This window comes from Porites lutea, chromosome 5, assembly GCF_958299795.1.
Source record: "Porites lutea chromosome 5, jaPorLute2.1, whole genome shotgun sequence".
Taxonomy (NCBI): Eukaryota; Metazoa; Cnidaria; class Anthozoa; order Scleractinia; family Poritidae; genus Porites; species Porites lutea.
In genome coordinates this window covers 1,030,001-1,045,000 of record NC_133205.1, presented here as the reverse complement: position 1 = coordinate 1,045,000, position 15,000 = coordinate 1,030,001, and the positions used below count along the sequence as shown (strand labels likewise).

At 40.1% G+C, this 15,000-nt stretch overlaps 1 protein-coding gene across 1 annotated transcript in view; it reads right to left on the bottom strand.

Annotated features, from left to right (window-relative positions):
• Positions 1 to 5,857: 5,857 nt before the first annotated feature.
• Positions 5,858 to 15,000, bottom strand: part of LOC140937600 (beta-1,3-galactosyltransferase sqv-2-like) — a 14,716-nt gene continuing 5,573 nt past the window's right edge. The window contains exon 2 of the mRNA XM_073387147.1: positions 5,858 to 6,740. Within this exon, the coding sequence (XP_073243248.1) occupies positions 5,979 to 6,740 (762 nt within the window). The 3' untranslated portion in view covers positions 5,858 to 5,978. The remainder of the gene's footprint in view (positions 6,741 to 15,000) is intronic.

Sequence of the window (15,000 nt, the reverse complement as noted above, 5' to 3'; positions counted from 1 at the left end):
TAAAACTCAAATGTATCACATCCTAAACGATAGAATCGTTAAAGTTTGACATGCCACATGAACGACCTCATGAACGGTAACTGACAACACGCCCACTTTGTAATTGGCAGCTAAGATTAGATTATAATTTGCTTCGTTGGTAACCCTGTCCTTGAGATAATGATTAAAACATGTCAACCTCGTCCTCAGGGGAAAAAGGAGGAGCAAGGGTGGCACAGTTGGTTAGTGCGCAGCCTTCGGGGCGAGAGGTCCCGAGTTCGAGCCCGGTGTCAACACCTCCTTATTTCAACTTCTCTTTTTTCTGTCTAGCTTTGACTAGCTTTAAATACCCTTAAAACGGAGAATTAATGGAGAGAAGGGGGTAAAAGGAGCGCACTGTCGACTTCAAGTTTATCACTAATTATTACTGTCACGAGTTATTGACGTAAAATATGGTCGCTTTACCTTGTTCTACCTTTTTATTAAGCCCTGGGTACGAAATTGTAAAACATGCCTCTCCAGGAATTTTTAACACTCTTTATTTTTTGCACATTTGCATTTAAAAAGAAGTGTATGAGGTCCCTGCATGCCTATACACCTGTAAGCGGCTCATTCACTTCAGAGCCCTTGGACCAGAGTGTTAATGGTAGGTCTACACGATCTTTCAAAAAAAAGGAAGGTCGTCGCGTGCGTTACAATTTACAAACAAACTAACTTCAGAAGAGCTGAAATTTACAGGAACAAGGCCTCTTTTAGCCAACCAATGATGCATCATTTATGAAAATGAATGTCATTTGTTTGATGCAATTAGGCGAATACCCCGTGGTTACGAAATCTTACGATCATGAATTCCTCAAGAGCAATTCAGTTACCAACTTTTCACAAAATAATGCTGTGGAAAATTACATAAAATACCAAAAAAGCAAGGGTCAACAATAATTATGGCCTGGTCCCTTCTAATAATGGAGTGGTCATGATAAAGAAGCCCATCAGCCCCAACTTTGACCACTCAAACATATTTTTGACAGATTACATACTGCAAAACTTTGCATTCACTTATGCCTATGTTGCCACACCAGGAGCCTAGAAATCGGCTCCTCGTCACACCTTGTTTTTATTGCAGAATATCATTCTAAAGAGCTTTACGAAATATTTTGTTAGTAGGGGTGTTTTGAACATGATTGATATTTAGAGATGGTGACAAAAACGAACACAAGAAAAGTCACAAAACAAGACGCATGAAACAACCGCAATCTGATATTCGTTTTACCCCGATATAGTGGCTTCTTTGGCTGCTATGCTGACGTTCTTGAAGATGGCCGGTAGTATCACAGCTAGTTCCGGGTTAGGTATACCGTTTATTACCAGTTTCACGGTTCCTGAGACTTAGGGCCCGTTAACATAAAGGTGGGGGACCCCAGGTAGGTGAGGTAACCTGCTTAGGTGGGGTAAAAAAATAACCCTCCTTTACATGCAATCTTACAACCCCGCCATCCTGGGGTGCAGTTTCTCAAGATTATATGAATGGTCGCTAACCATGTAAACAAGAAAAATGCTGGCAAACCACGTCTACGCTCAATTGCTGCTCTTGCTGCAACCTTCAGCGTTGTGGCTTTCTATTGTTACCTTCAATAATTATGTGAAGCCACCCAGCGCCAAAGTGAATTTTGCACGAATTTGATGTCGCTCGAATCCGACCCCGACTAGCCTGGGTTTCCTCACCTTGAAACGTTGACATGGCAAAATTTGACCTCAGCTGAGAGGGTTACCTGGTGTGGCAGACCGGGCTACCCACCTTGAAGGGTGACCCCACCTATCATGTAAACGTGATCAAATTAAAATGAGAGATTATATGGACAGGCGGGTTACCCCACCTAAGTGGGTTACCATTCCTACCTGGGGTCCCCTTCCTCCATGTAAACAGGCCCTAAAAGTTAGCCCGGCCCCCTTTCTACAGTTTCAGCAATTAAACTATTCACCATTTATCATTTGAGTCAATCTTGTACCTCTTGAGTCTCACTTTTACAACTTGATAAGCTGTTATTATTTTTGGACATGAGTGCTTCAGTGCCAAATGTAGAGGCTTCATGATAAACTGTGCTGTTTTTTGAACCTTGGGCTAACTTGTTTCTTTTTTTCGTTTATGAGACCAGATTCTTCTTTGTTTGTTTTTGCTTTGTAAAGCTTAGACAAACTGCGGAAATTGTAAATGATATGACTTGTGCCACGGTGCTTGCTTCTCTGTCAAAACATGCACTTGCGTCCAGCAGATAACTGGATAAAGAGAGACTGAAAGGCATCCAGGCCTATGTTAAGCTGAAAAATTAATTACCTCCCTAGGAAAGAACTATTTTGGGTTCTGTCATTTCGTTATTTGTTCTTCATGAATAGCTGTCATAAATCCCTGATAATATGTGATACAACAGACTCTTTGACAATTTCTTTTTTCTGAAATTTTGTTTGCTTTCTTCAGCTTAAAGTGACATGTAATGACAAGTAATACTTGATAAATAAGGCTTAAGCCACACAATAAGGCCTCCTCTAATTGAAATACATTAGAAAAGGAGAAGAGACCCCAGAAGCTTAGTACTTGCAAGTTATGAAGCAAAGACGAGGCCATCTTAGAAATGACTTATGAAAATGTGGGCGGACTGTGGACTTGCTTTAAGGGCACAGTAATAATCAACTTAATTGTACAATCAATAAGCAAAAATGGATGGGAATGCCAGATGTTCGAGTGAAATTGTTGTTTACAACCTGAGAATAGAATTCAGAGTGATTTAAGGTATTAAATAACAATTTTCAATCAAAACACCACAGGGACCCCAGCAGGTGAAATTTACAATAATTAAATCCTGTTTAGCACGCTTCAGTGGCATATTTGCGGTGGGCACCCCCTCTAATATTCATGGTACTGCAATAAGCTATCGCTGTGCAAAGTTTGGTGCTTTTGTCAACTCTGTAACAATCCTGACCCTTAGAGACCTGACTATTTGGAGCGGATTCGTCGATTATTCTCGAATTTATAGCGCTTCGCGTGAAGGTGCATGGATATGGTCCGCTTGTTTTGTAGCCAGCCTTTAATTCTTCTTTAGTGGATAGTACCTACAATTGCAAAACTCAACAAAATGCCACTTTAACCGGCCAGGAAAGACAAGGATACGTTCAGTTAAAGGTATCTTAGCTTTGCTTTGTTATATTTTGATTTTTGGACTATTTTAGTTCATTGGAGTTTCGACGACTCATCGCATTAATTTGTCCATGTGAATATTAATATATTCATTCAGTGACACATACTACGTCTGGGCCGCCTGTGTCGTGATTGGACATTTACTACTTAAACGATGTAATATCTCTACTTCTATGTCATGAATGTGGAAACAAAACTTTAATCACCTGTCTGTGAATTATTGTTGTGTAATTTGGGCTTAATTCGTCGCCATTTTATACAATTTTGTGGTTCAGTGTTTCGGTTCTTCGGTGTTGTTGACCTACGCGAACCTCGAATGAAAACTCACCATGCAATTCCATAAGGCCCAATAAATGTCCCACTGCACCACAAGTCACGGTGTTTTCAAAGCCGTTTTAAATCATTTCTTCGCGCTGCGTTTTGGGCGATCCTCTTATGCGTCCCGGGAAAAGTGCTGCTGGCCTCTCAGAGCCCCTACATCATTATAGTCTTCTGTGGCCAATTATCTTCAATCATCTTCGTCACTTTTGGGAAAATGTTATTTTCACGATCCCAATTTAGTCACTTTTTATTCATGTTTCTACCTTATTATTCCTTTAAATAGGTCATCCTAAAATGAATTGACACATTTTTTAAATTAAATGAAGAACACTTTACTTTTCCCCTACAGTGCAAACATCGTGGTACGTTTGCTAACCGTAAATATGAAGAACTCAGAGGCGGATCCAGGATTTTTCTTAGGAGGGGGTGCACCACTAACTGACTGATGACGTAAAAAATTTTAAAAGCGAATACGAAAAAGAGGGCTTTTGACTAGGAAATAACATAATGTGAACTGCTGAGAATACATTTTTAACGATACAGCACATTTTGTATGACTGTGAAGGGACTGCACAGTGTTAATCAGAAGGCCGCAGGTCATCGGGGGGGGGGGGGGGGTGCGCACCCCCTGCACCCTCCCCCTAGATCCGCCCCTGGAACTTTCCCACCCCAAAACTCCGAAAATGTGCGACTCCATTCTAGAAACTCTATTGAAAAGCTACCCCATTTTAGCAAAATCCAACTAGTGGTCCATTATCAGTGCTGCGTTCTGATTGGTTGAGCTACTACTAGGCAATATGTTATAGCCCACTAGAATCGAAAGCGCCGGCTTTTTGGCGGCAAAAAAAGGATTAAAGTCTAGCTTTAACCAGCTAAAGTTGTTTTGTCTGGACATTTTGACCAGCTAGTTGGATTTTACTTCGGCCTCATGGGCTATTGACCCAGAGCCCATTCGGGATCGAGGAATAATTGTTAAATAGTCAATTCAGTCGTGAAAATGCGACCCCATCCAGCGGCACATCCCCTTTAGCCTCTTATGAGGAAGTACCCCACCGGGTTATGCGCTCGGTGTCTTCTTTCCCACAGGAGTCCTTCTTCCCTTTTTGTTTGGGAGACGAGGAGAAAACGACGCCTCGTACATTTACTTTACGAGTCGTCTGCTCGTCGAAAAACAAAAGACCCTTCCTTCGGAGCCAGGCTGCACCGATTGGTCAAGCAACAGATCTGACTTCCGACGCTTTTAGAAAGATTTTGTCACCTTTGTCTCTTCATGACAGGAACCACGAGAGGTTCGAGGAATTCTTTAAACAGCAAGCTTAGGTTTTAAAGCTAGGTCCTAATAGACTGCAAACAGTCTCTTATTTTTCTTTGCAAAGTTACTGCACGCGAAACCCAAGCACGCCAAGCCGCAATAAACGAGGGCGTAACCCTTATTGTAACATAACGTTGTGGTTTGCAATCGCGCTGGCTGAGAAAAGAACTAGACGGATTTTAAGAGAAAAGGCGGACTGCAAGCAGTCATGAGCAGTTCATGAGCTCATACATTCTTTGTCAATTTTGGGGTTTTTCTCTAGAACTATTCGGTGTATCGGGCTCAAATTTTCAGAGATAACTGAAACTGGTATGCTCTTTCAATAATAGAAATTTTATTTTATTAGCTTCATCAAATAACGATAAGCATATGTTAATGAGGCAAAAAAAAAAGCATTACAGGTGTGAAAAAGGATTCACCTATAACCTAAGAAATAGCTATTTGCTAAGTTAAAACGGGACTGGGTGTAAATCAGTTTTTAAAGGCCACAATAAGGTACTGGAAAAATTTGTAATACGCGGCGAACTATACAACAGGCGAAAAATCATAAACTCACCAACTTTACGCAAAATAACTACAACTTCCATCAAACTTTATTCGAAATACTAGCTGAATACCTGTCGGTAACTCTCTTCTTAAAGTTTAAAAGAACTAGATAGGTCATGAACGGCAAATTTTATCCTTCTCTTTTAGTTTGGTTTCGGCGCGTTGATGATACTTTCACTGTTTAACGTCACTGTGCTAAAGGTTCTTGCAGCATTTGAATAGTAATAATAATAATAATTTACATTTATATAGCGCAAACCTCCATATGAATATATTCGGTTGTGCTTTACAATATTGTTATATTAAATTTATATTAAAGGTGACTAAAGCATAAGAAACTATTAAAAACTACAATAAAAAGTATTAAAAACTATAAATAAAAATAAATAAATAAATAAATAATAATAATAATAAAAACCCTATTACAAAAGCCATTTACAATTAAATCTATTTAAAAGCTAAAGTGAAAAAATGAGTTTTAACAGCAGTCTTAAAAGTGTCCAAATAGCCATAACAGTATCAATTTCACCACCAGTGAATTAAAAACGGGACAACGAAATTCCATTCTTTGACATCCTGTAAAACACGGCCCTCTATCGCTTTTAGTTTTTTTAAAAAATTAATTTCAGGCTACACTCCTTGACCAGCTTCTTTACCAAGCCACATTTCATTTCCCAAGTTCCATGTTGGGTTACCTTTGCAGGGCTTGGGTTCATATCGCCACTCAGGATTAAATACACGGTGATCAAACTTTGTGTTGTTACAAAATCTTGCAAAAACAGGAATAGCTGAAACGTCTTTACTGCTGTCATTAGCCCTCAGCCCGAGATAATACATGGTCTTACCGTATGCTCCATGCGCGCCCAAATGGGAGTCACAAACATTCGAGATGCTACTAAATCGAGCAACAAATGACGCTGGAGGCGCATGATGTAACCTAGTATCGTGGAAGTATGTTTTGTGTAGAATATTGCTCAGCCACAACATGACTTGTTGGTCCGCATGTGGATGACACAACATCGAGCTTTGGTTCTGCGCCAAGAACTTTTGAATGATATCTTCAGAGAATATCATAAATGCTTCATCCAGCCATGTGATTCCTGCTTGACAGTGGAAAAATCCCCAGACTAGATTTTGTTTCGGCCTCAATGGAAGCTCAGAAAGAAGCCTTTTTAAACACAGGAAGTAGTCATCATCGATTCTAAGTAGGTACTGAAAGTTAAATTTCGCCGCTGCCCATTTGATTTGGTTAAGGAAGCGGAATCCAAACTGCCCACGGCCTCCTTTGAGAAGCTGAAGCTTAATATCCTTGTATTCATCCTTTTCGTTTAAAATAAGGTTACGTTGAGTTCGGTTTGTTATGAGTCCATCAGTCATGAAGACACATTCAACCTGAAGAAAGAGAAATTCAAGTTATGCCCACTAGGTTAGAACTGCCCCTTATGTCCCGGCTGTCGTGTGAGCCATCTTCAGGGCCTTTCTCACGTATATCTTGGATGGAACCCTCCCAGAGTCCAAGAGAAAAGCCCTGGGACTCCAGCCTAGTCCCTAGGCGTCCTATCTTGCCCGTTGTCCGCGCGAAGTCTGGGAAAGAACGAGAGAGTCTCTCTCGGTGACGTCACAGTTCACGGTAGAGTCCAAGACCCAGTTGGTCGAAAGCCGATTAGCGCTAACTCAGGATTAAAGTTTAATCTTGGTTTCTTATTCGTTTGCTCAAAAGCATTTTCCCGGACAATTTTCACTATTCTTGATAGAGCATCAATTCATTACATTGCAGGCAAAAAGAAATAAACTGAATTTGCTTTTTAAGTTTTCATATCTGAATTTATACTTCGCACTAACCCTGAGTTATCTTAACCCTGCTTTGAACAACCCCAACCTCGTCCCCAGGGAGCTTTTTCCCTGGCTTTGGGGTTGGGGCGGGAAAAGGCCCTGGCATCGACTAGTCACCCAGAATTTGTGGGTGTACTAAATTAGCATACGATCGTATACGATAAATAAAACATTGAAGATGGCGTTAGACCAGAGTCTTTATCAGTGCTTCGCCGGGTCGGATTTTCCCTGAAACGGTAACTTTCCATCACTTAATTTTAAACCTCTTCAAGTAAAGTGTTTCGAGTGTATCCTGAAAGGCTAGGATGTTATTGGAGTCTTCCCAACTGGATCTGGCAAGTCGATGCTATTTCACGGCTGTACCGTTCTCGCCACGATAAAGAACAACTAAAGTTACTCTAATTGTACAAGCAACTAAGCACAAAGCCAACCCGACAACTAATGAGGTTCGCGTGGCGAACCAAAACCATGGTCTTGCCTGATCACAAAGTGGCAATAACAAATTAAAACAATCCAAATTTGGACTTGTAAATCACTATCCGTATAATTTAACATCCTGGAAAGCTTATAAGAAAACTAACAAACTGGGACCAGCGTGATACAACATTACATTCACGGACTAAAGAAAATCGCTTAGTTATTCAGCTCCAAAAGGCACTTTGGAGAAAATTAGAACCCTTATTCAACCGTAATAAAAAGCTTTACGCTTGAAAAGAGGTCAAAGAAACTGCTCTTGCATCAGAGGGAATCCTGCCCACCAGAAACAAAAACCACGGTAAATCGAAGTGTGTGCCATGACCACTAAGTGTGAAACAAGCGGCTAAAATCACATTTGCTCAGTGAAAATGTAAAACCTTCTAGAGCATAATCTACCAGCAGACAAAAATAACTTATGATAACAAGCATCATTTTGGCATGAAGTAAAAGTCGTGTTGGCCTATCACCCCTTTTATTGCGGTTCATTCACATCGAAGCTTTCGAGTGACATATCCTTTGATGGACGCTTCGACGGCTGATACGAAGACGGTAAAAGTTCAACGCATCGCTTTACAGAATATTCTGAGCTTAGACCAGGCGTTATGTCTACAGATTTCATTGAGTCTTCCGAAAAAACTAGTCCATCTTGTCTACGACTGTAACCCCACTCCTACATAACACTGCTGACCTCGTATTGTCCTCAGAAATTCTTATACGACAGGTTTTATAAACTTTTGAATACAGATCTTTAGATAAGCCGGCCTTGCTGAATATTCAAAGTATGTAGCGACTCTCATGAGAACCACCACTGGATTTCTTGCAAAAATCTTCGTTGTAGTGGACGTACTTTCCGCCATTTCGATCTCGGTGTAATGCATAAATTATTTTCATTTTGCCATTTTCTTACATGAATTACCTAAATCAATCAACCAATCAAAATGACGGATTGGCCGGCCGATGCCCGGGCCTTTTTCCGCCCCACCTCTAGACTGCGAGCAGTCCCTCTTCAGTCAGTCAAGTCTAAGCTTGCCAGGACTGGAGAGAGCGAATTGGCCGAGCTTCCCCTCGGCTTTCGCTCGCTTCGCTCGATTTTCTCGCTCGCACTTTCCTCGCTCGCGTGACCATCCTAAGGGACTGCTCGCAATCTACCCCACCTCCAAAGCCAGGGAAAAGCGCTCTGGGGACGAGGTTGGAACAACAACCCGGCCCAGGATTGACCGAGCCGAGAACGCCAAGGGGCTATGCCGGGGCCCGTTTCTCGAAAGTCCCGGTAACTTTGCGGGCCCGAAATCAAATATTCAAATTATATACTGACAGTTTTATCATATTATTTGTAAACCTACTGAAACTTCGAGCTTTAATGTAAACGACAACAGCTTTTCAGGCCCGTTAATAGACCTCTTCAGCTTGTGTGTTTTGTTTTCCTAATAGAGGTCACCGGGAAACTTGACCCTTTGTCTTTTCATAAGTAGAAGTTTAATAAGTTTAAACTTAAACTTTTTAAACTTATGCGTACATAAGGACGAGAATAAGACGAAATTTAAAAGAAACAGTTCTCTAGAGTATTACTAGTAATAGTTGACACTGCGCGTGCCCCTTGATCTGGATGTTGTCAGTCAATAGTTATCTTGCTCGTTGAGTAGCTCTTTGAAATATACTATACCAAGAGAGAGCTCATTCTCTCTTGACTATACCGATTCAAAATGAAGATTTTCACACATATACCATTAGCCTGTTCCAGAAAGGCACGCGAAAAGTTGGCGGAGCGGGAAAAAGAAAAAGGAAGGGATAGCCCCTCCTCTCCCAGTTTCCTCCCGTTTTATTTTCATGTTCACGCTCCCTCAGTTCAGTGGACCCGACTATCTCGGAGCCTGAAACAGGCTAATGTTCCATAAAATACGTGAGATAAAAACAGGAAACGAAAATGGTGGAACAAAACGTTTTCAGGAGAAGCAGATCCGCGACATTAAGAGTGAATGTCAGTAAAAATCAAACAAAAATCTAAAATTCGTGGCCACAGTCAAAAAATTGATTCGGCTCATTTTTCGTCCAGGGAAAGGCTAATGTACTACCTTCAGTAAAATGGAACTAGTTTTTTGAAATATGCTTTTCTTTTGAAATAAACCGTTAACAATAATTTTGCCGTATTTGCCTACGCGCCAGCTCAAAATTTCACTATGTTCAAAACAGTCGTGTTCGATCTTAACCATAGCAGCCAGTCTTCTTTTACCATAACTATTCAGTAGGGGCATTGTTTTATTAAAACATATGGATAGTTTTCCTCTCGGGTTATTTCTGTAAGAAATAAACTCGAAATTTGAAGAAAACATTACAGCCCTTCAAGGACATGCAAAAGTAGGGTTAAATCATCGCGATGGAAAGTTATGTGTTAGTGCCTGAAAATCGTTGAGATTGCTACCATAAATTCCTGAAATACAGTCCTTAAAAGTTACAGTTTTGTTTTTCTGGGATCTTGTAAAGGTTTTGAGCGAGCCCCGTCTAAATTTCCATAAAATTGCAATCTGACCTAAAATTTAGGTCACAAACAACAAGGCATCACGCGATAGATTCGAGATAGATAAATGACAATTTTGGCTCATTTATGTAGTGATTTGTTGTCATTGTGTTGCTTAAACGATACAGGTAAGCTAAAATAGTGTGTTTTTCAAAGCGTTGCTTTCATTCTGGACCATAACTGTAAAATAAGGAATCGACTGCGTGAGTCACACTCGCTTCGTCTAATTAGTCTCAGTATTTATTCATACCCACGCAGGCACTTACGTCAACGCGACTTCAAAATCCAGTAAGTTCTTGCGTTCTGTGCAGAGTGAAAGAAATTGGTGGCAGTTTGATAATAGCATAAAAATGCACTCTTTCTATTTCTAAAGTCGAGGCTGGTGCCGATCAACTCGAACGAGGGTCTCGATACTTTAACATACCCTGGACAACCCATCGAAACCCCGGCGCATTTAAAATTTTTAAATTGTCTCCATCAACGTCAGTTTCCATGGGCAGATAAGCAACTCCCCCCATGGGCAGATAAGCAACTCTTCCTAATTTCCAAAATTTCCGGTCCAGATTTTTTTTTCTGGACGTTTGTTCGGGGAAAGTATGGTAATGCAAATCACAGGTATCATGTGTAGCCTTGTTCAGCCGGGCTATTTAGTCATGCAGTTGAAATAAAAAGTGAAAAATTGGGTATTCATGCAAACACTGAATACCAGCCTTTCCACTTCACTGGCTAGCACTCATTTCTGGTGAATGGTAACCAGAGACTTTCAGGTGCATGTCCTGCTTCCTTTTTCTTTGTTTGGGGATGGGCGATTGATTCCAGAGCTGGTATTTTGCGGGAATATATATATACTTTTTTGCTTTTCGCGATTTTGCTTACTGGGAATTAATGTTCGCGTTTGTAGAAAGTTCAACAACTTGTAAATGTGATTTAGTAATCAAAATACATATACTGTGCCGCAATCATTGCAATCAATATATAGTTTCGACTGTGAAGTAATTTTATTAATATTATTAATATTAAAATTTAGCCCTTTTTTTAAACTGGAGCGCTTTTGTACATTGTAAAATAAAATAACAATGGTGTCCCACCGAATCTGGCATACATTCCACCTTGTTTTCAACATGTTCAACATGACGACGACGATGATGATGATAATGATGATGAAAATGGTTTTGTAATGATGATGATGATGATGATAGTGATAATGGTGAAGATGTTGATGTGATGATAATAAAGATGGTACTGATGATGATGATGCTTCTGCTGCTGTTGCCGCTCATGATTATGATCAGATGATGATAATGATCGTTTCCCAAAAATTCAGTTCCCTTGTTTTGAAGCCTTAAAATAATCCTAACTACTGCAAAGATCTTTCTAAAACTATATGTTTTGAGTTTTATGCAGAAAAAAGCTAAAAAGCACATTCTCAGATCTTTTGCTAGAAACTGCAAATAAATCTGTACGTTTTTCCGCGAAAGCGTTCCTCGTGAGAGGCACGGCCATTGAAAGGAACGGTTGTTCCTATACTGTATGAAGAAATGTTAGCCTTAAATTTATATCAGCAAACAAGTGTTTACCCGGGGCGATCTTACTTCATAATACTGGTTGTATCGTTCATTGAGAATTTTGAGGTTAAATCAAAACAAACGCATACGTCACTCTCCTGTTTCTAAAACACATTGAGTAAAATAGAGAAAAAAATCAAATAAATCCGCCAAATCCGGAAAACCTTCCACCGGAATAAAATTATAATTGACATTGACGGACACCAGCGTTGTATTCCATAAGAGTGGACAATACGGATTTCTTGGACTTAAAGGAAATAAGAATTTTAATTAAAGTATCAAAGAAGAAACTCTACTTTTGGGCTGAATACAACGGATTTCACGGAAAAGGCGGATAAGATATATAATAACAATCATAATAAAAATAATAATAATTATTATTATTTTATTATTATTTTAATAATAATAATAATAATTATTATTATTATTGATATTATTGTTTTTATTTCTTTTTGAGGGTAAAACTAGCAGTTCATGTGGATTTCAGTAGCTGGAATTCAGCACAAAGAAGGTTTTTCTGTCATAGGATTTTGCAGATTTCACGGATTTCACGGAAACGGGATCAAGTCGCTAATTTATCTCAAATAGTCTTCAGTAATAATTGTCAATTATCACATTTTGGATTACGTAATAACCCTGTGTGACTAAGGTTGGGCGATGGATAAGGGTGTCAGAATTAATTTGTCTACTGGGAAAATTTCATTGATATAATTATTCACAGTAAAGTGACATGCTTTCGCTTCACGAGCGAGCAAAGAGCAAATTTTCCTTGTCGCCAACTGAACAGTGAGAATATTAAAGGAGCTGCTTTGTGCTATTTAAGTCCAATAGTTGTGGACAAATGTAGTGTAGTGAGTTGTAAGTGTACATGCAATATCGATGAAGACCCACAGAGAGGATGGAACGAGGTGTGCAGGACGCGAGACGCTTGCGACAAGGCGTTGCAAGGGTTGTATTCAAAATGAATTAAAATGTCAATTATGAATCCTTATTACGAATTGATCGGTTGAATAAGCAAACCTGATTTCGATATCATTTTTTGCAGGAGTACAAAGTGTGGCCTTTTTCTTTAGTGCTATCGGCACAGAAGGGCCAAAGAAAGCGACGAAGAAAAATCAAAAAAACCTAGAGGATAACGGAAAGGAAAGCGATAGCGAGCATTTCACAAGTCAAGTGTCAAGTTCTTCAAGCCAAAGCTGGATTTCTAGCCACCCAGCTTTGGTGAACAAAAAGCCTCTTCCCGCCATAAATTATTGGATTGCGCTGAGTACACCTAATGGAACCCCAGCAAATCCCATCACAATTCACCGCGCCTTACTTGAATGTGGCGTTCATGCAGTCGCAAACACGGTACGTTTTCCCTTCGTGCATCATAAATTAATCGTTTTTACAAACGTGCGGATCTTTTAAAAAAGAGAACAACAACTTTATTTTATTTCCAAATCAGAGTTTTTATAGCATTCGTCCTAGAGTTTTGTTGTACAAACATTTAAGGTAAAACAACATTTAATAAGCTTTTTTAAGGGTTTCTGTTTTCCTCACAAGTTGGTGATTACAGGAGTTTTACAGGGAATACTTCTAGGATTGTTTATTTGTAGGATTTTATTTAAGTATAATTGTATCCCTGCTGGATGCAAAATATGTCTAGCCCCGCCCTAGTCTAAACTATTACTAACAATCTGCAGAATAGTTAACATACTGTCTTTTTACGGTTAGTCTTTGCAGTATACATCAAGGTAAATTTTTCACAAGATTCTGAATGAAATTATTTTCTCATGCCTGGCTCTTCATCATGTCAAAGTATTTTCTTATAGCAAAATAAAGCGTTGTATAGCCTCAACTTTGTTTTTTATTTTATTTTATTTCACTCAAGCAAACTTTCTATTTCTCTTTTTCAAAATAAGGCTCCCTGTCGACAAGGCAAAGAATCTCTTGCGATGAAGCAACTATTCAAAGTATTAAAGGACCACAACGACAAGTTTATGCAGGACCTAGTAACATCTTCCTACCAGCAGTGTTTTCTGACTGTGGCGGAGGGGTTTTTGAGCGATTCTGAATCAATGGATGTGGAGGAATGTGGAACGGAAAACGTAGTCAGCGTTCGTGTCATCCAATCCTCGTTTAAGTCTATTGTTTCTGAAGAAATAGACAAAATGATGGGTGCGAAGTTAGTGATTGATCGTTATGGCTTGGATGGTAACAGCCAAGAATTCCAAGAAGAAAGAACAAGTGACAGCATGGAACCACGGCTAGGTGACAAGCTTAACGTCCTCATAAATGATATCTCGATTGCAATGAGGAGGCTGGAATACGCCCTTTACAGGGGCACTGTTTATAAATAGTGTGAAGGTGCCACTTACAGCTACTCCTACAAATGTGATGTGAAGGCGTTTGTGAACAGTCTAGCTGCAAATGAGTCATTCAAGACAAGACTGCTGAGGGACATGAAAAAAGTTATCGATATCCTGGCTGACCCTGATTGTGAAGTAATTCGTCCCATTATTGTCGACTACAACCTCATAGAGGTGAACGAAGAGAAAAGTTGGTCTGTCTCGGAAAGACGGTTCTTGAACAACGCAATTCCAGCAGAGGAAATGGGCCTTGTGACTCCCAGGGCTTTCTCGCGTTATGATCCCTCCAAAGTCCCGCAGCCTAAATACTTCCAAGACGCTTTGAAAAACAGCCTGATAGAAAACGCGATTGGTTTGTCTTGCGAAGATTTCTTGAGGCTGCTGAATTTCAACCAAAAGAAGCACAAAGAGAGAGTGCCATGCCTTGTCGGTGAGCCCGACAGCGGAACGACAAGCCTGTTTTACCCAATACTGGGGCTGATTCACCACAGCAACGTAGCAACTGTAACCCAGCAAAAAGTGTTCAACAAGGCAATGATTGGCAAGAACACCGAGATGATATTCATTGACAAGGCCACTCCGTCGACCCTCGATGTGGACGACTGGAAGATACTCACTCAGGGGGGGTACACAGCCTACGATGTCAAGTACAAAACAGCCAAGTCATTTTTCAATCTATGTCCCATGTTCATGACTGCACACCAAAAAATTCAATTCAAGGAGGAATATCAGCTGGCTATGGACCGAAGGCTAAGGTATTACCTCTTCAAAAGCCTGTCAAGTCCAAAAAAGAAGGCCGCCTAGTGGCTGCGCAAGCACCCTATAAAATGTGTTGTGTGGGCTGCATCGAAAGCGAGGGTAGATACAGATGAAGAAGAAAGTTCTGATGAAGACGACGAAGACACGGAGAT